This window comes from Ylistrum balloti, unplaced genomic scaffold (genome assembly GCF_031769215.1).
Source record: "Ylistrum balloti isolate Yb309-2 unplaced genomic scaffold, AGI_CSIRO_Ybal_v1 Utg370744, whole genome shotgun sequence".
NCBI classification, from domain to species: Eukaryota; Metazoa; Mollusca; class Bivalvia; order Pectinida; family Pectinidae; genus Ylistrum; species Ylistrum balloti.
Window position 1 is genome coordinate 831819 of NW_026782438.1, and position 22268 is coordinate 854086.

At 34.3% G+C, this 22268-nt stretch overlaps 2 protein-coding genes across 3 annotated transcripts; both read right to left on the reverse strand.

Moving 5' to 3' along the window:
• Positions 1-295: 295 nt before the first annotated feature.
• Positions 296-15679, reverse strand: LOC132558030 (kelch-like protein 8). 2 transcript variants are annotated; one of them, XM_060222551.1, is made up of 9 exons: positions 15594-15679; positions 14698-14775; positions 13154-14301; positions 12504-12647; positions 11827-11938; positions 11350-11518; positions 10542-10701; positions 9209-9410; positions 296-3623 (listed from the first exon to the last, which is right to left on the reverse strand). In XM_060222551.1, the coding sequence occupies exons 3-9, from the start codon at positions 14202-14204 to the stop codon at positions 3500-3502; spliced, it is 1962 nt and encodes a 653-aa protein (XP_060078534.1). In that variant the 5' UTR covers positions 14205-14301; positions 14698-14775; positions 15594-15679; the 3' UTR covers positions 296-3499. The 2 variants fall into 2 exon arrangements, with proteins under 2 accessions (XP_060078534.1, XP_060078533.1); XM_060222550.1 differs by lacking the exon at positions 14698-14775.
• Positions 15680-18498: 2819 nt separating this feature from the next.
• Positions 18499-22238, reverse strand: LOC132558026 (uncharacterized). The gene is made up of 3 exons (XM_060222545.1): positions 22167-22238; positions 21456-21542; positions 18499-20974 (listed from the first exon to the last, which is right to left on the reverse strand). The coding sequence occupies exons 1-3, from the start codon at positions 22230-22232 to the stop codon at positions 20645-20647; spliced, it is 483 nt and encodes a 160-aa protein (XP_060078528.1). The 5' UTR covers positions 22233-22238; the 3' UTR covers positions 18499-20644.
• Positions 22239-22268: the final 30 nt, after the last annotated feature.

Here is a 22268-nt window from a genome sequence, read left to right on the forward strand (position 1 = left end):
CCCCTCGAGCCTTTGGGGTGGAGACCATAAAATTTACAATTTTTGTGCGCCTTAAGCAATGGAAAGGGGGGGGGGGGGTTGTAAAAATTCATTAAAATCAGTTCAAGAGTTTTACAGAAGAAGTTGAAATTGTTAAAAGTTTATGAGCACGACGCCAGACAAAGGATTGCAATAAGAAGACTACAAACAGATGACTGGCAAGGGATGACAGGCAATGGATTGATGACAGACCATATAGTATCCCTAGAGCTCACCTGGTCCGAACTAAAATAGCTAAAAAAGAAAACAACCAAACTCAATTTTGATTTCTTTACTCACAAGAGCATGTTAAGGTTTTATAAATAGACAGGATCTTCAATATTTTCATGCAAAAAACATGATAATCACATACAAAAACACAGCATTGAATGGGATCAGTACAGCAGTTGTTACAAAAATATTTCAATCTAAACTAAGTATTTTCATCTTCTACTCAGAAAGATCTCCCTTAATTCTATTAAAAATTAAAAAAACACATTGACACATTTTACACAAAAAGCACCTTAAAACAAAATAAAATAGAGTTTTATTGCTCATATTTGTCCAAACCCAATAAATTCCATAAAACAGTGTTTTTCATTTCAAAATGTAACATGATATATATACTTATTTTGGCTTCTAATAAAACACATTTGACAAGTTTTGACTTCATGCATGTATGTCTGACAGTTCTAAAAAAAACTATTATAAAACATTATAAACAAATTACAACCTATCAAAACAAGTACCTTTCGACAAAAAACAGACACTAGTAATGTAACATAACACAGAGAAACACTAAAGGTGGATTATTGCATTTCAGAATTTTTTTTAGGGTTTATAAACAAAACAATTTCTTCCAAGAATCTCTTGGATAACACTCTGAAAGTGGCAAAGGGACCCCAAAAAAATTAAATTGACTGCCATATTCTTAATTTCACATTTTCCTTTTTTCAATTTTAATGAAGTTGGACCATCTTATTAACACTAATAATAGGCCTCAGCTGTCAGGATTTTCCCTGCAACATTAAGCTGAATGTTTTGAATTCACCGCAAATATAATCTGATCTTATCCACACCAACAAAATACAATGAAAAAATCCCAGTCCACTAACAATACACATAATTAAGAATGGAAAAAGGGGCCATAACTCTTTGTGGTCAATCTCTGATTTAACAACTAAATAGGAGTAATGCTGTAACACCAATTACCAATGACATAATGACTACGTGTACAAAACACATGGTTTTCTAAATACATCATTTTCATTGCATAATATGATGACTTGCATTTAAATTTCAAACCTATTTCTGATGAACTTCATTATATTGTGGTAAAGTCAGTTTTAATTGAGACATATGTCCTTGTAAACTTGCTAAACAAAATAATAAATCACAGACTCTTTTCATCTCTCTTATTCACTGGTTTGATATTCCATAAAGGATTGGTAAGTGAAATACCTCAGGGAATGATTTACTGCAAAATTAATATTTAAATAAATAAATTCTTTGATCAAATTACTCACAACAAATACTTTTTTGTGAATTATTTCAATAAAATTACCAATGTGTGTGAATAGATAGGACTTTTATAAACAGAATCAAAGTGTATTTTATGCATGCACCTGCACAGGCTAAAAACTTGTTTTAGAATTAATGCTATGATGATGGTACAAAGTCAGTTACATCTATATATATATATATATACATGATAATGCTTTACATTCTAAATTAAGGCAGATCTGATGACAACGGTAACAAAAAATTCATCTAATACATGCAGCGTTGTAAGATAACAATCAGCATCAAATTTTACATGATATTTATCTATTTAAAAACAGTCACTCTATTTAAATTCTTTTAATTATTTTATTTTAAATTTAATAGTTTAATTCACAATGTAAGTTTGCTTCCAAGCCATCATATGTATCTATAATTTCCAATTTCCAGCCAAATATTTATGGTAACAAAAGCATAGTCAATAACTGCATATGTGGACACATCGCAAAATTTTTCTTAACAGCAATTCACCATCCAAAAAAAGGTTTTTGTTGACAAAGTTTGCCTATTATAGAGAAGTGACACAATGAAAGCACAATGAAATTCTGGGGTCAGTTGATAGCTCAGTTAACGAGGGCTTTAGCCTACATGCACATAACCTCAGGTTGCTTGGGTTCGACATTCTCTACCTGTGGCATCAGTGAGTATTTCTTAGAATGCTGAAAAATGGGCAGGTCTGTGGTAACATGGTTGTGTTCTAGCACAAGAATTTTACCCTAATTTGGCTCAGAATGGCATGCAATGGGCCTCCCCTGTATTTTTCTGTGAAGGTAATCATCAGCTACTACAAAGAGATTCCCCCCTCAAAATAACTCATGAGTCAAAAATTTTGTGATTTTCTTTTAGAATGATCATATAATATCTTGAATTAACTCAAAAATTTGCAATCTGAACTTACAAAAGATATTTTATACACATATGCCTTATCATTTCACATATTAAATTTTTGCAGTCATTTTAAGAGATTTCATCACCATACCATCTATTTGTAGTTAAATTATTTGGAACCATTATCATATATTTTGGCTGCAAGATAATGAAATCTTTAGGCAGTTTGCTTATAGCGAAATATACAGACAGTGCATTGTACCAGCATTGGAGCAAAATATCATTACAATTCTACAAAAATGGATTAAACTTTCTGTATCAAGACTTATTTGGATAACCTAAAAGAAATTCACTGTTGACTCTAACATAAAAAATCTCAGAGATATAGGATTCTTCTTCTTCTTTCTCTTTCTATTATCTTTCTCTCTCCATTCTTATCCCTCCATCTTACTTAGACTTCTTTGTCAGCTGGTACTTGCACTGACAGAGTTTTTTTTTCAAATGGCTAGTTGCTCGATGACACAAAAATAAAAAACAACATTTGATTGTTCTTTCCCATCACAGCACCTTCTTCTTGTCCTCCTCTATGCACTTGACTAGAATTCATACATAAATCTCTCCATCCCTATTTTTAAAACATTACTTGGTTCACATGACAAACTTTATACAAACTGTACATGGGGAAGTTTCTTATGGCAATCAATAACCAATAATAACTCTATACAAATTACAGATAAACACCATGATTAACAGTGTTATAAGAGTTCCTCTGTAATCCATCTGTCTCCTCCCACAAAATACTAGCCCCAACCCCTAAATGCATCAGACTCCTCCCACAAATTACAAGCCTTCTCCTTCAATCCACCAGACTCCTCCTACTCAATCTCCAGTCAATTAGGGTTCTCCAATAATTTTCTGTACTCCTCCTACAATCCACCAGACTGCTCCTAAAATTTAATAGACCTCTTCAATCCACACAGTTCTCGAACAATCTAACCGACTCTTTTTTCAATCTTTTAGACTCCTCCCACAAAATACTAGCCTCCTCCTTCAATCCACCAGTCTCCTCCTACAATTTACTTGACTCCTCCTCCTACATGCAGTGGAGTTGTTCCTTCATCTGAGTGCTTGACTGCTGCAGTGCAACAGGACATATGTTACAAAATGCTAATCCTGCTCCTGCTCTGCAATGGCAGATATCCGTCAGAGTTTTCCAGCTGTGAAAACAGAAGAAACACTTGATGAGTTATAAGTACTAACAACAATTAATCTTTCCTCATGGATGTCAGTTTGGATATCATGTTATTGTTTTTGATAAAAATTGATAAAAAAGGAACACATTTTCTGTAAAAATTAACCAGACCATCATTATACATGAACAATGTGATACATACACAATAATCAGTTTGTTTCCCAAGAATGTGACCATGTCAGTATTGTCACAAGTAAATAATATTAAAAAAAAAAAAACAAGTAAAAAATCATTGTATCTCCATGGGAAATAAATATCAGACAGCTTTTTCCCCTCATGTAGAACAGAATCTAAAAACCTGATCATACTAAAAGTAGAATATTTAACCATGTGGTATCATTATTCCTGTTAATTAATTTGATATGACACTTGCCTAAATGATTGCAACCACATTAAATGTATGAAACAGAACCAAATCTACACTCAGTCTATCCCTAAGCAAAATAAAATACTGCCAACTACCGATATCTTCAGTCAGACATTTTTTACTTTACATATACAATGAAAGGTACATTTTGTATTAGTCACAGGTGCATGTAACGAGGTTTGTTGGGGAAATCTGTATAGTAGAATACAATATTGCCCCTCATTGTCAAACAATAATACATGTCCCTGTGATATAAGTGAAACATATATGATTTTTCTAAAGTTGACTTCATCTTAGTCATTATATAATTTTCAGGTCCATATAAGACGTATACACCACAATAACAGTCCATGAAGTAGCTATAAATGTTCCAGAGTCAGTATTATCTGGGAAATTGGTTTATGAGAGAGGGAAATACAGAGATTTCAGAAAAAACATGCAGTAGGTTGGTTATGAACAACACATTCAAAATTCTACAGAATTTAATGTACAAACTCAGAACTCTCAAGTCTTGACTTGGAAGACTCTAATAGCCAAAATGATTTGAATTTATAACAAAAAACTCATAATATTGTAGCCATTTGTCCAGCACTACTTCAACATTATGATAAAAAGAAATAAAAAATTTCTTCCAAAAATATAACTTTGAACTCATTCAGTAATTGGCAACAGAAAAATGAAATCAGAATGTAACCCTGGTAAAATATTCTAGGCACAATGTACTCCTCGGCTAGAGAGAACTTCTCTTTAGCTTGATTGGTTCAGTGTCAGACTGGTAAAGCAAGGGTCTTTGGTTGGAATCCTAGTGGAGGCATGGAATTAAATAATGACCTTTGTTACGTGTACAATACAGGTAAAATTGATTCATTTTGAAGACATTTTATTAAACATGACAAGCCTAAATTATCAAATTTTAAGACACTGTATAGCTATGGTGATTTGAAGTAAAGGTCAAATCTATTAAAGCAAATACACAACAGCATGCACACAACACCAATTCCTGGCAATGATAATAATACAGAAGAGCTTAAATCACATAATCTTTAGATTTCATGTGATCTTAAAGTGAACAGATTTGAGATTTTTACAACTTCTTGACCAACTGAAATAATCAAGTTCTGTTTTTTTTCATTTTTTAATTTGTTACATCATCATACTTCTTTTTGAAATGTTAACAAATGAAATGGGTGATGAAGATTTACAAATAGGAAGTTTATTCCTAAATAAATTGTGTTGTATAGACCTTTAGCCATGGAAGAGCACATTAAGGATCAGAATGGCTAGCAACCTAGGTACAACTTTTGTTAATCTCTTGTCATATCAAGGGTGACAGGGTGTTTTAAAGAGTTATGAGGTAAAAAAATCTTATAATCAACTCTACTGTATAGTTATCACATCTGTTGACATTACGAGAATGTTCCATGTTATGTTTGAACATTGATTTGACTACATTAGACAAAAAAAAATTAACTTCACACTTTTAAAAACTGATGAAAAGTAAAGACAAGGTCAGATGATTCTAGCCTTTATCATGATTTGAGCAGATCATGATATAGCCAATATCTTAGGCCGACCAGTAGAAATTATGTTAGCTAACAACACTGGTCTTCATCACAATTGAAATAAATGTTACACTGCAGGGCGTTACCAAATCTAGCCAGCCAATCACATGATATTTAATATTTTAAGTGGCCAGGTCCCACTTGTATAAAACATCTCAACTTGAGATTTCCTCAAGTCATGATTTTCCTCAGCTAGAATCTCCTCAAAAACGGCTTGTATAAAATTTTCTCAAGGAACAGGAGGAAGTCATCTGCTAGGATGTCCTGAAATTCCTTGAGGAATTTTCATACAAGATATTTTCAAGGAGATATTAGCTGAGGAAAATCTCGACTTGAGGAAATCTCAAGTTGAGATGTTTTATACAAGTGGGGCCTGATTTTCATTTTGCTCTCAAAGCATACCTAAAATAAATTTCACTCACATGATTCTTTCATTAATGCTAATTACTTTGATTTTTGACAATCTTATTCCCATTGTAAGTCTTTCTATTGTTAATTTCTAATGGGAGAAAGGATGAATAACCAAAATTGTTTATGCTAACAGAAATATATCAGAAAATAATTCTTTAAACCTGTGTTTAATAAAAGAGAAAATGAAGTTCCAAAACATAATCATATATATAACTACATGTATGCTTCAAACTGCTATTCTACTTACAATATCAACACCACTGTAATACTGGGCTCTCAAATCAACACAACATAGACAATAATTAACTTAAGGATTCTACTTCCTTGGGCACTCAGACAGAGATCCACTGCAGATTTAATTTTCTGAAAATGTTTTCACACCAAAGTGTGTTAAATTCCACCAGGTCCATATCTGGGTCTGGCAAATTCATTTCAGGGCTATATCATCACCTTGTGAAAATACAGCTGCTTGAACTAGAATTTCTCAAGGGTGCCTTATATACTTGTCTACTTAACACACTTTTAGTATTAAACAATTAAGAATTTTTGCACACTGTGAAATAATAATCATGTATTTTTTTATTTTCATTTCCACAATTAAATATTGCAGTTTAAAAAAAAAAGTCAGTAATTCAATTTTTCTATTTAAAAGAAAATTTTTAAAAAATTAAATCTTTTCGTGGATAGTATTTTGGAGTACAAGGAAAAATCATGTTAATAGTGATATTCTACAGAGTGAAATACGACAACATGGAACTGAGAATGCAGCAAGCTAGTGGTACCTGCACCGTCATTGAGCGATCGGGTGTTGTAGCAAACCTCCAGTAAAATATCAGCACTGCAGGAGAGGTGAGTTACTCCCCCTCCCGCCTGCCTCACTGCAATACTACTTACAGGATCCCATCTGTGGGGAGGGAGGTAAAAGGGTAAGTCCAATGTTGAGGGAGGTAAAAGGATCAGTCCAAAATTCATTGTGGGGTTGATGGTCATAATAAAGATGATAATACAGAAAGACGTAATTTAGATTGCGATAAATCATTCATATTCATTGTATTGTAAATGACTTAAATGTAGTCTCCAAATTCTAGGACATTAAATTTTATTATACAAGAAATATAATTTACGTTCATGCAAATTTTAACACTATCATGTGAATGGAATGAGTTATAAGCAAAGAAATCATTCAGAACTGTCATAAGGTTTTCAAGGCTAGAAGATGATAAAATAAATACTCCAGTATAGAACAACAAGAAAGATAAGCTGAGAATTGAAGCGTGATATTTTTAAGATAACTTGAAATGCTGAATAAACTTGCTGAACAAACAATCATCTCATATACTTGTTTTTACACTTATTCTACAACCCTTAATCAACACCTGTGTATGTGTCACAATCAGATATTCAAAAGTGCGTAAAACAAATAGAAAGAAGAATTTTAAAACTTGACAGTAAGTGCTGCGGTATAACAAAATGCACCATAAATTTTGTGCACAAATTGTACCTACATCATAAGCACATTGATTCCGTTAAAATGGTTTATTAATATCACAGACAGAAAATTAAATGGAAACTTCTGTAGTTTTGGCTATAGCCACCATAGGCATGTTAAATGATTGTTGATTAAAGAGCTCATTTTTCATTTGACTCTTATTGAAATGTAACGAGACCTGACATTAACTAAGGTATAAGTTCCACTCCTCACAGAATAGAGGGTGGTGTAACCTTGGCGACAAAAATCACCTTTTATGTACATGTACATATGTATTAGATATATACATGACTGGTGCATACCGCCAAGGTATCCTGTGTAACAACCACAACACTTTGAATTATATATATTTTTCTTAAACAAAGGGATAGGAAAATCATAAGAAAATATTTTAAATGCAATTTTTCTTTCTGACAGTATCAAATTTTAAATAATCATGGTAGAGACAAGATGAAAATGTCCATTGAATGTATAATGTACAGCATCATGAACATATAAAGAGTGTCTATACACTTAGCCTGGTTATATGTGACAATTTATAAATAAAACACTTGGAGTTACTAGTGTATACAACTATTTGGTCAGTGTCTGTACACTTAGCCTGGTCACTGTGTGACACTTGGCTGTACTCTAATATAGAAAATAAAAAACCCTATCTATCTAACACTGATTCAGGAGTCATTTCCAAATCTATATCCACTGTGATAGATAGATTGGTACATCATGTGCACAGATGAGTGAGAGGAAATTTCCTCAAGCTTTCCTATTGTGCATACATCATGCATACACCTTGTAACATTGTGCAAACCAACAACTGTGTACCAGTCTTTTATCATGATTTAAAAGCTTAATTCAAATAAATATGAATCATGCTTGCATTACAGGTCTGTGGTCTTTTCATTCGTAAAAAGGTGTTTTATTATTGATTGTTGGAGTTTGAATCCCTCGAAAACCTATGCAAAAAGTGATTAATCCTACAAAAGCGTGTAAAAAAAGATAAAAAAATGGTCAGTGCTCCTTCAAAAACATTTCATTTATCACATTAAATATTAAAAGTTAAAGTCAGTCTTGTTTATTACTTGGTATATCTTTCAAAAACATTTTGATATTTTGAGAAAGTAAAACAATTTTTTTAGATAATTGTCATGTCTGGAAAAACATTTACTAAATTTGATAATTCTATTATAAAAATATACCAACTTTAATGAAGATAATGAACATAACTATTCTAACAAAGGTTAGATATGTAACTTTCATAAATATATAGAGTATAAAATGGTGACATCAAACTGACCCAAGGGCTATAACTCCCATTAAATCTTACCAACAATCAGCAGTACAGATTAAGTACATACATCTGTCAATTTTTATAAAAACTTGAGACAATTCACCTTTGATAGATTTTCATAGACTAAAATTGAATATTCAAATGCCCTAAGGAAGCAGTCTCTCCCAGCTCAGATCTTTTAAAGAGACCAAATTTTTCATACGCCATTTGAAAATTAGATATAAACTATACAGTTGGACATCATTTTAAAAGTACGCGAGACATCAACATTCTAATTTATGAATCAAAGCAGTTAAAATACATAAAATAGGTATCACTACATGTCAGGTGAAATGATTCTAAAATCATTCAAGCATTACTGAAGTGAACGTTTTACAAATTGTTCTATGGATTAATGACATTGAAAAGAAACCCAGCTATCTATTCTATATACCTGTCTGTGAGTGGATCATAGGCCTCCACAGAGCTGAGATAGTTAGTGCCATCGTGTCCTCCCACAGCGTATAGTCGCCCACCCATAGTTCCTACGCCAACTCCTCCGCGACAACAGGACATGCTTGACACAGTGGTCCATTGATCTGACCTTGGATCATACTGCTCACAAGAATCCAGTGGTGCATTGTCATCAAACCCTCCTAAAATGGCAAGGACACAAAATTTAATATTTAAGTACAAAAATAAAACACTTCAGGACAAAATTACAACACTTCACGACAGAAAAATAATACTTCAATAAATTAATTAAATTCTTTCATTTCGCGGAATCTATACCTTCTGTGATTTATTTATCACAAGCATTTGATCAACAACAGCATGTACTTCTTTAAACCAGATAAATTCTGTGTTGCACAAAGTCACACTTATCTATGAAAGAGTATTCCTTTCTTAAGTACCAGACATGCTTGGTAATAACTAACCTTACTTACCTACAACATGAATGTATAAATCCAGGATATCCACCCTTACTTACCTACAACATGAATGTATCCATCCAGCCAGGATGTTCACCCTTACTTACCTACAACATGAATGTATCCATCCAGCCAGGATGTTCACCCTTACTTACCTACAACATGAATGTATAAATCCAGGATATCCACCTTTACTTACCTACAACATAAATGTATCCATCTAGCCAGGATGTTCACCCTTACTTACCTACAACATGAATGTATAAATCCAGGATATCCACCTTTACTTACCTACAACATAAATGTATCCATCTAGCCAGGATGTTCACCCTTACTTACCTACAACATGAATGTATAAATCCAGGATATCCACCTTTACTTACCTACAACATAAATGTATCCATCTAGCCAGGATGTTCACCCTTACTTACCTACAACATGAATGTATCCATCCAGCCAGGATGTTCACCCTTACTTACCTACAACATGAATGTATCCATCCAGCCAGGATGTTCACCCTTACTTACCTACAACATAAATGTATCCATCTAGCCAGGATGTTCACCCTTACTTACCTACAACATGAATGTATAAATCCAGGATATCCACCTTTACTTACCTACAACATAAATGTATCCATCTAGCCAGGATGTTCACCCTTACTTACCTACAACATAAATGTATCCATCCAGCCAGGATGTTCACCCTTACTTACCTACAACATGAATGTATCCATCCAGCCAGGATGTTCACCCTTACTTACCTACAACATAAATGTATCCATCTAGCCAGGATGTTCACCCTTACTTACCTACAACATGAATGTATAAATCCAGGATATCCACCTTTACTTACCTACAACATAAATGTATCCATCCAGGACAGCCACCCCTGCTCCTGCTCTGTGCCGATTCATGGATGCAATAAATGACCATTTATTAATGAAAGGGTTATACATCTCGCACTTGTCAAGGGAGGAAACTCCGTCATTACCACCAACAGCATACAGACAACCCTGTAATAATTTTACACAGAAGATATGAAAAAAGTGTCTTAGGTCGTACAAAATGTATAATCATTTGCTGTAAATCAGTCAAATCCTGTATATCATTTACACCTTAAATCAAGAAAAAAACATCTATATATCTTGTGTAGCTATTTACTTTCATTTTTCTAACTAGGACTCTTTAACATTTTCAAATAAATATTTACTCAACTAAAGACTGCCAGATAACAATAAACAATGGGCAGGAGTGGGGTGGGGGCAGAATGTCAATCATAAATACTGAAGACAAAGTAAGGTCACCATGATTTAGGATTGACAAATAATTATGATACACATTTTATCCACTAAGTCAAATTTGAAATTTTGAACACATACATCATGATGTCCTATGTGTGACTTGTGAATGTTATCAAGCTGATAATGACACAAACTATTGTAAAACAAAAAACACATTGAATGTGTAAGCTTCTTAAAAACATTGGAGACAATGATCAAATTAAATCTATGCATACTGATTATTACAAACAGATATCAAAGATTTATTTCCTCCCCCCGAGATATTCTACCACTAGTAAAAGAATAGGATTCTACAAGGATACATTTATTACCTGAGAGATACATATTTAATCATCTTCATCATATGTGAAGAACACTTACATTCAATGCTGCTACACCTACTCCACCACGAGGAGTATTCATGGATGCTACAAATGTCCAAGTGTCACAGCCTTGGTCGAATCTCTCCACAGTGTTAAAACAGGCAGAATCGTCCAACCCTCCAACAGCATAGATCGGGCCTCCTAGACAGGCCAGGGCAATGCCACGCCTGTATTAAACACGTACAGCAGTTATACACTATGACTTACTGAATAATGCTAGAGTGCATATACAAGGGGAGGCAACTCTACAACAAGAAATAACTTCAAAACAATTTTCAATTAATATGCATCGATTTAACTTTACTTTCAATCTAAGTGTCATTATATAATTCTGAACATTAAAACAAAATTAGTTACTGAGGATTTCAACATCTGATTTAGTTTAAAGCTTCATTCTGTAAATGAAATTGGAGTTCATTTTAATCACCTCCAGTTTGAGCTTTGCCACTCTCAACAGTTATGAGTACACACTTACCGAGGAGTAGACATGGGTGCAATACTAGTCCAGGTGTTAGATTTAGGATCAAACACTTCCCCAGAATTTAGATGTTTGGTACCATCATGTCCTCCAACAGCATATAGTAGATCTGATCACAGAGGGAATGAATGAGACTTTACATATCTGATGCTTGGGCTTTGTGGATTTTATTTTTTTGTTTATTTTTAAGGGAGGGGAGCAGTGTTGGTAGTTGGTGACTTTTTGCATGACAATGGCAGAAATAAAATGTAGTATTTGGTAGTAAATCTGTAGACATGGACTTGTTATCTAACAGACTGTAAATATCGTAGTTTCCTAGCATTAAGAGGTCTCCTTTTAATACTTCGTGAATTAACTTCATTAATCTGGAAAATCTTTTGAAAAATGCATGAGACAATGGTTTAATAATATACCAGAACTACAACATGGCTCACTACTCAGATAACCACTTTTCCACTAATAATAATTTCAGCAAAAACTTGCACCTTATGCTCAACAAAACAAGCAAGGACAGATGATAAATCAATATGTCATTTTCTTTAAGCTACAGTTTTGATTAGAAGACTTTAATTCTGGATATTCTGTATCATCAATATTTTACCCAAGAATATATACCTTTATCACATTTTTCCAATTATCTTAATGACACTTGTTATGATATGGTTAATATCTACCTGAAGCACAACACACGCCAACATGGCGCCGCCTAGTGTTCATCTCAGATACCTGGAACCACCTGTTCTTCCGATAATCATAGCATTCAATACTTTTAAAAGGATCACCAGAGGCTCCTCTTCCGCCGACACAGAATAGAACACCTGGTAAATATAAACACAGGACAGCTTTAATACACAGGACTTAATATTTCTTACTTTACAGATATGTCTACAATACATGTTAGTTCACCATACTGAAGCATAACTTTTTCATACAGTTATACAATCATCCATATATTATTGTAAAGAAGGTATTCCTACCTCACTAGCAATTAATTTAAGTTTACCTAAAATTCAACAAATATAGAAGCTGTTTTACAGAAAGATAATTGATTGAAAATGTGAATAACAAAATGCCACAATTTTGAATAATAAATGAAAGCAAAGTTGAGCACCTCTTGGAAAAAGCATGGGTTCTCCAAAGTCTAAAATATGGCTTAATTCAAGAAAAATTCATCAGTATTCAGATTGATTAATATTGGACTGATACTTTTTGTAATGAATAATCAACACAAAAAAGGAAAGGATTCATATCTAGTCTAAATTCACAAGAACAAAGCAAAGTTTACTTTCATCATTAAAACAGTTTAACATATATAGTATACTACCTGCATAACTTTTCCTTGGCCGTGTCCTTTCAGAGATTTTGATATCTGTGAGCAAGTTGGCAACAGACATTTTATAGTTCTTTGCTTCATCTAGAAGGTCACGACATTCAAGGTCATGTTTCACTAGTTCTTCTGTAGCAACATGTTTCTGTAGGTATGATAGACTTAGTAATGGCAGTTTAAGGTGAGACAAAAGTTCTGCCAAATGTTTTTTACGATTTTCAGAGTCTTTTTTCACCCATCTTATCACCGATTCATAGGCCTCGTTTTCACTGCTGACATTGAGGTCAGGAGAAGACATGATAGAACATATAAGCCTCACTGAGATATTTTTGAACTCTTCAGTTTCTATGACATCCAGAAAATTTTCAAGAATATAATCATCAGCCATTTTCATTAATTCTGTTCTGTTATGTTGTTCAGCAAAGTTGTGAACACCAATACAGTTTGTTGGATGAAGATGCTTTTTCATGAATTCGCAGCAAGCTTTAGCAACAGTTTCCATCTGCAGTATGGAAGCAGCATACAAAATTGGCTGAACAGTATCTACACTAAGATGAATTTTTGATGTATATGCAAACTTTATCAGCTTTTCCATCGCACTTTCATCGATGTCATGTATTGTTATAGTTTCTTGTCGACTCTCTGACATCTCCGACATAAACATGATACGAAAATATTGACTGACACAAGCTAAAACCATCCTATGGCATCGAAAAGATTTTTCTCCAACTTTGATTTCTACATCACATAACTGACCTTTCTCATAGAATTCTAAAAAGGTTCTAAAGCTATGCTTATAGTGACTTTTGTACTCAAAGTCTTGTGTTAAAGCTGACTCAATATTCAAATGTTCTATCGTCGCCATTTTTTTCAGATTTCCGTACGATTTAGATTTTGAAACTTTGTGCTTGACAGGACTTTCTTCTTTAGCTACATTTACAGGTCTGAAGCTCGGCAGTTGATGTGTGGCAGGTTTAGGGGGCACAGGGGGTGTAATACTACTTGGCAAGCTATCACTCCTCTGAGGCAAGGGAGGTGCGCCGGGCATTTCTAGGGCTGTTCTCGGCTCCTAGTGTCCCTCTCCGTATTCCCAGCCACCGTTGAAGTATGTAACATATTTTTCATATCAGTCTTGTTTTCACATCCTAAAATAAATAACAAATATGAAATAATAAATAAAAAGTTCAACTGTATGTGTATCATAATATGATCGTGCACAAGCTCTAAAACTTTTCATCATGGGCTCTACGTACATGTATCTATTTCTGGTTTTTGATGCGAACTATAATGAATGTTTACTTGTTAACACACAATACATATGAATTAAGATTTATAGGATCTTAACTGAAATTTTAGATTTACTGGTTTAATAATATCTCATCTGAAATGAAAACAAATCGAGGAAAAATTTTATCAAACGTCTTTGTCCATGTTATGACATCAAAATCAATTGCTAACAATTACAGCAGAGCTAATCAAAACCACACCAGGAACTTATTGTACAGCCAGTGACACATTTATTTATTTGTTTATTTACTTACTGGGGTCATTTCCCCATGAACAGCCACAACATTTTGATGCGAGGCCTTCGTGTAGTAGCTAGTGGCTATCTCACCTCACTGAAAAACATACAGGTGTGCAGTTGCATGTCATCCAGAACATGTTGCCAGAGAACTGATGCTCATCAGTTAAACAACCCTTAGAGATAGGATGAGCCACTGAGATTGAAAATTTGTAAGCAACCAACCAACCTATCCAGAACATTAAAGGTATAGTGCACACAGCCAGTGAATGTCATCACAGACCGGGCAGTTACTGAGGTTCCTGAGAAACACACAAAACAGTGAACCTGACGCACCTCATATCTTTACTGGAGACTACATTTTAACAACACTTTACCTACTGAGATCTTGAGCAAGTTAAAATCTAGCTTGTTGCATGTACCGTAGTTGTAGCTGTACACGCAACTGCGTATTGGCAATGTTTGAGGTAAGACAGAGAATGGAGTTTCTTCTCCATCAAGGTCTTCACTAAGACCTCACATGCACTCTGTATCCAATAACAAGCTTATCAGATAGTGTCGTAAAACTATACAGTTCAGACAAAAAGGACTAGGACATTGTGTTAAGTTAATATAGTAAGTTTAAAGAATATATTTCAGCAAATTCTTGCGAATACATGTTCTTTGTGATTTATCTGAGAGTGTAATCGTTAAGAGGAATTCTTTGGTATTTCCTGTATGTGAGCAGAATGTGCCTTCCTGGTCCTGTTCGTCTATTTTTAGATACCAGAGTATCTGTGCCAGATGTGGCATGACTGAACTTCAACAACAAAAACAACATGTTTTGATAGATATCATTGGGACGAAACCAATATTTTCTATCATATACAGTCAGTTTTAAACACAATTCTATATGGAAGAGTCATATGTACTTACATTTCACCTTCCTGCACAATATTCGATAGAAACTTCGTCTGTAGAGTGTGTGGGTTATCAGTCAGTCGAAATCAGCATCATGCACCTGTCAGCCTGGGGAAGTCTAATAAATGGGGAAAGGAGGCGGAGCCGGATATCGGTTATAGTACGGACTAACCAGGGGAGGTCACTCGTCTGCGGAATTTGGCCAATGTAAGACGATAACTCTCAACTACACGAAATTACTTTTGTGACATTCAAATTGATCAATTACAGACATCATATTGCGAGATCACTTATTTTTTTACACGAGTCGTGTGTTTTCGACTGGTGTACCCCTAGATGTAATTGTATTGCGTTCCTGGCTGGGGTACATGTATTATAGTTTTCCAATCTGGTCGTTTCTTGTTTGCAATGATTCGGAGGAATATAATTTCCTGTATTCTGCAAACATCTACACAATGTATGATTGCATAACAAATACTTAGTAAACGTACATATTCTTACTAATCTTCATCAAATAACACGATCTGCTGTTAATAAAGTGGTTTAGCAACAATCCACCGGAATAAAAAATAAAAGATACATTAGAATATAAAACAAGAATAAACCAGCGTAGAAAAATAAAGCAACAACATAAAACAAAAAACCACCAACATAGAAAAAAGGAATACAACAGCATAGAAGCAAGAATACACTAGCACAGAGACAAGAATATAACATCATAGAGACAAGAATACAACAGCATAGAAACAAGAATACAACAGCATAGAGACAAGAATACAACAGCATAGAGACAAGAATACAACAGCATAGAGACAAGAATACAACAGCATAGAGACAAGAATATACTAGCATAGAGACAAGAATACAACAGCATAGAGACAAGAATACACCAGCATAGAAACTAGAATACACTAGCATAGAGACAAGAATACAACAGCATAGAGACAAGAATACATTAGCATAGAGACAAGAAAAAAGAATACACCAGCATTGAGACAAGAATACAACAGCATAGAGACAAGAATACAACAGCATAGAAACAAGAATACACCAGCATAGAAACAAGAATACACCAGCATGGAAACAAGAATACAACAGCATAGAAACAAGAATACACCAGCATAGAGACAAGAATACAACAGCATAGAGACAAGAATACACCAGCATAGAAACTAGAATACACTAGCATAGAGACTAGAATACAACAGCATAGAGACAAGAATACATTAGCATAGAGACAAGAAAAAAGAATACACAGCATAGAGACAAGAATACAACACCATAGAGATAAGAATACATTAGCATAGAGACAAGAATACACCAGCATAGAAACTAGAATACACCAGCATAGAGACAAGAATACAACAGCATAGAGACAAGAATACATTAGCATAGAGACAAGAAAAAAGAATACACCAGCATAGAGACAAGAATACACCAGCATAGAAACAAGAATACACCAGCATAGAAACAAGAATATACTAGCACAGAGACAAGAATACACCAGCATAGAAACAAGAATATACTAGCATAGAGACAGGAATACACGAGCATAGAGACAAGAATACAACAGCATAGGAACAAGAATACAACAGCATAGAAACAAGAATATACTAGCATAGAGGCAAGAATACAACAGCAAAGAGGCAAGAATACAACAGCATAGAAAGAAGAATACAGCAGCATAGAGACAGGAAAACAACATCATAGAGACAAGAATACACAGGCATAGAGACAAGAATACAACAGCATAGAGACAAGAATACAACAGCATAGAGCCAAGAATACACCAGCATAGAAACAAGAATATACTAGCATAGAGACAAGAATATACCAGCATAGAAACAAGAATACACCAGCATAGAGACAAGAATACAACAACACAGAGACAAGAATACACCAGCATAGAGACAAGAATACACCAGCATAGAGGCAAGAATACCACAACATAGAGGCAAGAATACAACAGCATAGAGACAAGAACACATCAGCATAGAAACAAGAATATACTAGCATAGAGACAAGAATATACCAGCATAGAAACAAGAATACACCAGCATAGAGACAAGAATACAACAGCATAGAGGCAAGAATACAACAGCATAGAGACAAGAATACAACAGCATAGAAACAAGAATACACTGGCATAGAGACAAGAAAAAAGAATACATCAGCATGGAAACAAGAATACACCAGCATAGAGGCAAGAATACAACAGCATAGATACAATAATATAACAACAAGTTTTTTTTTTCTATAAAGCTATACGACGTTTTTACGTGGTCATACGTGGAACTGTTCTTTTTTTTAGAGGGAGGGGTATTCTGAATACGTACATACGCATTTCTACATTTTGGCATTACACTGACGAACGGTAACGTGATTTTAGGGTAAATATATTGGCTACAGTACCACATGTGTCAAATACACTCTACAATTGTATAGATAAGGGCGGAAAGAGTGCTGTTCTAAATCTGTGATCTGAAGCACGTGTGAAATGTACTGCATTGAAAACCTAACCCTCAACCCTAACCCCTATCGACCAAACTTGCTTTTCATAGACCAACTACCCGGATGTGACTATACTGTACAGTTATTTAATTTCGCAAGGCTAAAACTTTGTGGTTGAAACAGTATGGACTTGTTCACATGTATCAATTTCACGCTAGTCGATCAACTGGTGTCCATGAAAAGCTGCAGGCGTGACAGATATTTTCTGAAATAGAATGGTTCACTGCATTTGTTCGGCTGCAATTGTCGATTTTATTGTGATAAGTATACTCCAACACTGGAGTTTTCTATATATTTGTTGGATATTTCATCGCAAACGACGGCCGAGTTTTAGTTGAGGATTCCAGTTCTATCTCTTTTTAAAGATATAGTGATTAATAAAAACAAATGTTGTTCAGGCTATCTTTAATCATACATAGAATATAATGTTAGCTAAATTCAAACACCAAGTGCAAATGATTAACAGTACTACCCTCTCTAAGTGAAACAAGAGGCATAATTACAGGTAATTGGATGGTGCTATAGTAACATATATCTTGTAATAATGTTCAAGTGCAAATTAGACTTTTAATATAAAGACAAAAAATACTTATATTTATTACAAATCATGTGACTACTAAAATATTTTATCATGACCAGGTCTTCGTGTTTATTCCTTTCCGCTAAAGACTTGAGCAACTAAACTCTTCAGTCACACTTAGCTATATTTTCTGATCATGTGCAGCAATGTTTGTATGGCATGTCACACATCTGAACGTTACAGACTTCAGATTTGGAATAAGAATGATTTATTTCAAATAATTACAACGTTGAAAAGAGAAAACAAATTAAAGTCTACTCCGTCCATTGTACTTGTTGAATATTTCATGATTTGCATATTCTACAGAATGGTGTTGCCTCAAAAAAAGAAATTTCAGTCTGCTTGAATCCACGGCATGAACGAACAAAATAGAACACCAACATGGTACAGAGTCAGCGGGTTCTGAGTAAACCACCAATGAACACAGACATGTCAACAGAACCTTAATTAAAAGAGATATCTGATGAAACCAGAGCAAACCACGAACAAAAGAAAAAAATATACAGTACTTCTGAAAAAGCTCCATAAGAATAAAACCAGGCCCCACTTGTATAAAACATCTCAACTTGAGATTTCCTCAAGCCCAGATTTTCCTCAGCTAATATCTCTTTGAAAATATCTTGTATGAAAATTCCTCAAGGAATTTCAGGACATCCTAGCCGATGCCTTCCTCCTGTTCCTTGAGAAATTTTTATACAAGCCGTTTTTGAGGAGATATCAGCTGAGGAAAATCTCGACTTGAGGAAATCTCAAGTTGAGATGTTTTATACAAGTGGGGCCTGGTGTTCAGGAATAGTGGGCGTCTTCTGCTTCCTCGAGGAAACTTGTCAATGTAAATCTTGGTCAAGCCCAGTAACGTCACGTTAATATATGAAAATTAATAAATGCACTGTATTTACTATACTGAGATATAAGCGAAATATAACCACCGAACCCAAAGCTAGCGACAACAAAATCTTTCGGAAAGTTCCACCTGCATAGGGAGAGTCAGTGTTAATTTTAGTCCATCTCCAACATGCAGATATTCACAAAATACGAAATTTTGAACATTAAGGAGTCAGGTCCTTTCATAACACAAAAACGGTTGATACACATGTACTTCAAAAATAAATATTTCTTCTAAATGAAAAAAAAGTTACACATACACAAAATATGAATAATACATACAATATACATATATATGCCCTTTCTGCCGAAGCAAAACATACATAGCAAAATTTGTCTACATTGTGTATAATTGTTTCTACATAACTGAAACTGGAGAAAAAAAGTTTACATGTTTGCATAAATTTTACTTTTGATCAAATGATACCGTAAAATGATCAGATTTTGCGGGAAATTTCTTTTCGTTGATGTCGTTGGTACTGTTAATCCAAGCATGCATATATCCACGAAATGTTAAAAGAAGTATGATTAGATAATTATGTGGTCACATTGCCCATGACATTTATAGTCTTTGATTAGCAATGTATTTCAAAACGTTTACCAAGATCCCCTTTTTTACGTCATTTAATTGAGAAGTTTACTAACATTAAATGGCAATGTAATTAATCTAAAGGAGAATTACATTTCTGTAAGTATTATTGATCTACATCATTTAATTCATCTTAATACATCTAAATAACACTCTCCCAACTACAGTCAATCATGATTTAAGTAATCAGGGATAATCTTATTTTCCATACATGTACATTGTACAGTGCAAGTCTACTGAATGGTTACCCTTGTGTGTAATTCATAGGAATTGGTTTGAATTTACAAAGTTTAAATAAATCAATGACGTCACTAAAATCTTCAACAGAGGACTTCGGGTAAAACTGTCTCATTATCAAGTATAGAAATGTTCCGTGGTCTTAATTGTTCCTTAAACATGTTGTGTAACGCCAAATAAGTATATTTTCACCAGAAATATTCTGCTTTAAAGTTGTTTTTTTTCACGGTTTGAATTTCCCCCGCAGTCTCAGATGACCCGGATCTAAAAATCGAATGAATCCTTGCTCTTGTCTGTATATTGGGCCACACCCTTGTATAATAACGGTCCGTCTTTGTAAAGGAACAGCGCTGGCCACACAATAAAGTCAAAGTGTTTCCCAGAACGTGTGTAAGCCCGGAAGTGATCTTTGGTTGACTCGGCAACGATTGTCGCCATCATGAAGACAGGAGGATCTTGGAGACGCATTAACCAACACAGTTCCACACAGCTATGTAGGTAACGTTTGTAATATAGGTCATCCTTCAGCTTCTGGTTGTATTCTTTGTAGTACTCATTTTCTCGCATGTCGTTTTCCACTTCTTCCGTGACTGCCTATAATAACAACTTCATTTATCACCATCGCAATGATTTTTTTGACATGTAATAGGAACAAATGTCTTGCATTAAGTCATAACATTGTACTATACATAGTGATATTTTCGCCCCAGGATATCTTGACTTTTGTACCATTAAACAAGAATTGGCCTGATGTTCATTCCACCCTTTGAGGATTTTATATAAATGTGGTTATAAAAGTTTAACAAATCCCCCCACCCCCGCCCCCTCTACAATCTTCTTAAATTCGCCTTCCCTGTTCATAGACGAAAAAGGGCGAAAATAACTGGTATTTAAAGTGAGAATGACTGCATGCACTGGCGGCCAGTTAAACATGATTAAAATACATACACGTAATGCTTGGTGAAAAGCTTAATTCGTGAATATTTCTTTAAAAATGTTCACTACTACAGCTGCACAACCTCATGCGAGGATTTTGAATATATATATATATATCGTGAACGTGAAAAAACCGTACCTCAACAACAGTATCTAGACTCTTTTCTCCAGATGACATCTGTGTCTTCATAAAATCTTTGCATCTCTTCGCTGCGTCCGCAGAGGCCTACATATAACAGTAGTATATCATTTACGATGTCAAATGTTTACTGTTAAGTAATAATAATTACACAAAGTGTCGCTTACAGACGTGAAATTTATGAAGAAAAAGGTCATTGTCCGTTTTCATTAATTTCAATAAAACCAGGGAAACTTGAACCAGAAAGAAAGATAGAAAAGACCGTTTATACGTAATACAAGGTCAGTGTATTAAGATATAAGCTTGGCGATGGCGAAGGAAGACAAAAGTGGCAAGCCTCTTATATCCCGAGCAAAAATGCAGCTAATATTTTAAGACACTTGCCACGTATTATCCTGCAACACTGATTGAAAAATAGACTATTGAATGGCTTTGTAGTTCGATCGTTGTTTACCTGACATTGACGTTAAGCTGAATTTTGTCTGAAGGCGCACGCCAAAATAATTGCTCCGCGTAGAAAAGTAGTTTCAATCTTCAACCGATATGACAGCGAATTTATGAATTTTCGTGAATTAACATATTCATTTCAACATATAAAACCACCTGTTTCGACAGTCATTGTGTTAGAAAATATTATTTAAACGGAAATAAGATTACGTGGAGATTTCACTGAAGAGCAGGCTGGTTATATTATACAACATGAATACTCACATCTGACGATTTAACTACAACTTTGATCATTTTATCAAGGTCTTTTTTCGCTTTCTTCTGACACATCTGGTAACTGATCTGAAATATTCAAATACTTAATTG

Bases quoted from the DNA above. Each gene is read 5' to 3' on its own strand.
- LOC132558030 (XM_060222550.1), bottom strand. From the start codon at position 14,204: ATGCCCGGCGCACCTCCCTTGCCTCAGAGGAGTGATAGCTTGCCAAGT. The intron at 10,702-11,349 runs GTAAGTGTTCTT...AAATTATTACAG, and splicing joins TAGGTGTAGCAGCATTGAAT to GGTTGTCTGTATGCTGTTGG. The intron at 3,624-9,208 runs GTATATAGAATA...CTGTTTTCACAG, and splicing joins TATGATCCACTCACAGACAG to CTGGAAAACTCTGACGGATA.
- LOC132558026 (XM_060222545.1), bottom strand. From the start codon at position 22,232: ATGTGTCAGAAGAAAGCGAAAAAAGACCTTGATAAAATGATCAAAGTT. The intron at 21,543-22,166 runs GTGAGTATTCAT...TGTTATATGTAG, and splicing joins TTGTAGTTAAATCGTCAGAT to GCCTCTGCGGACGCAGCGAA. The intron at 20,975-21,455 runs GTACGGTTTTTT...TTGTTATTATAG, and splicing joins GTCTAGATACTGTTGTTGAG to GCAGTCACGGAAGAAGTGGA.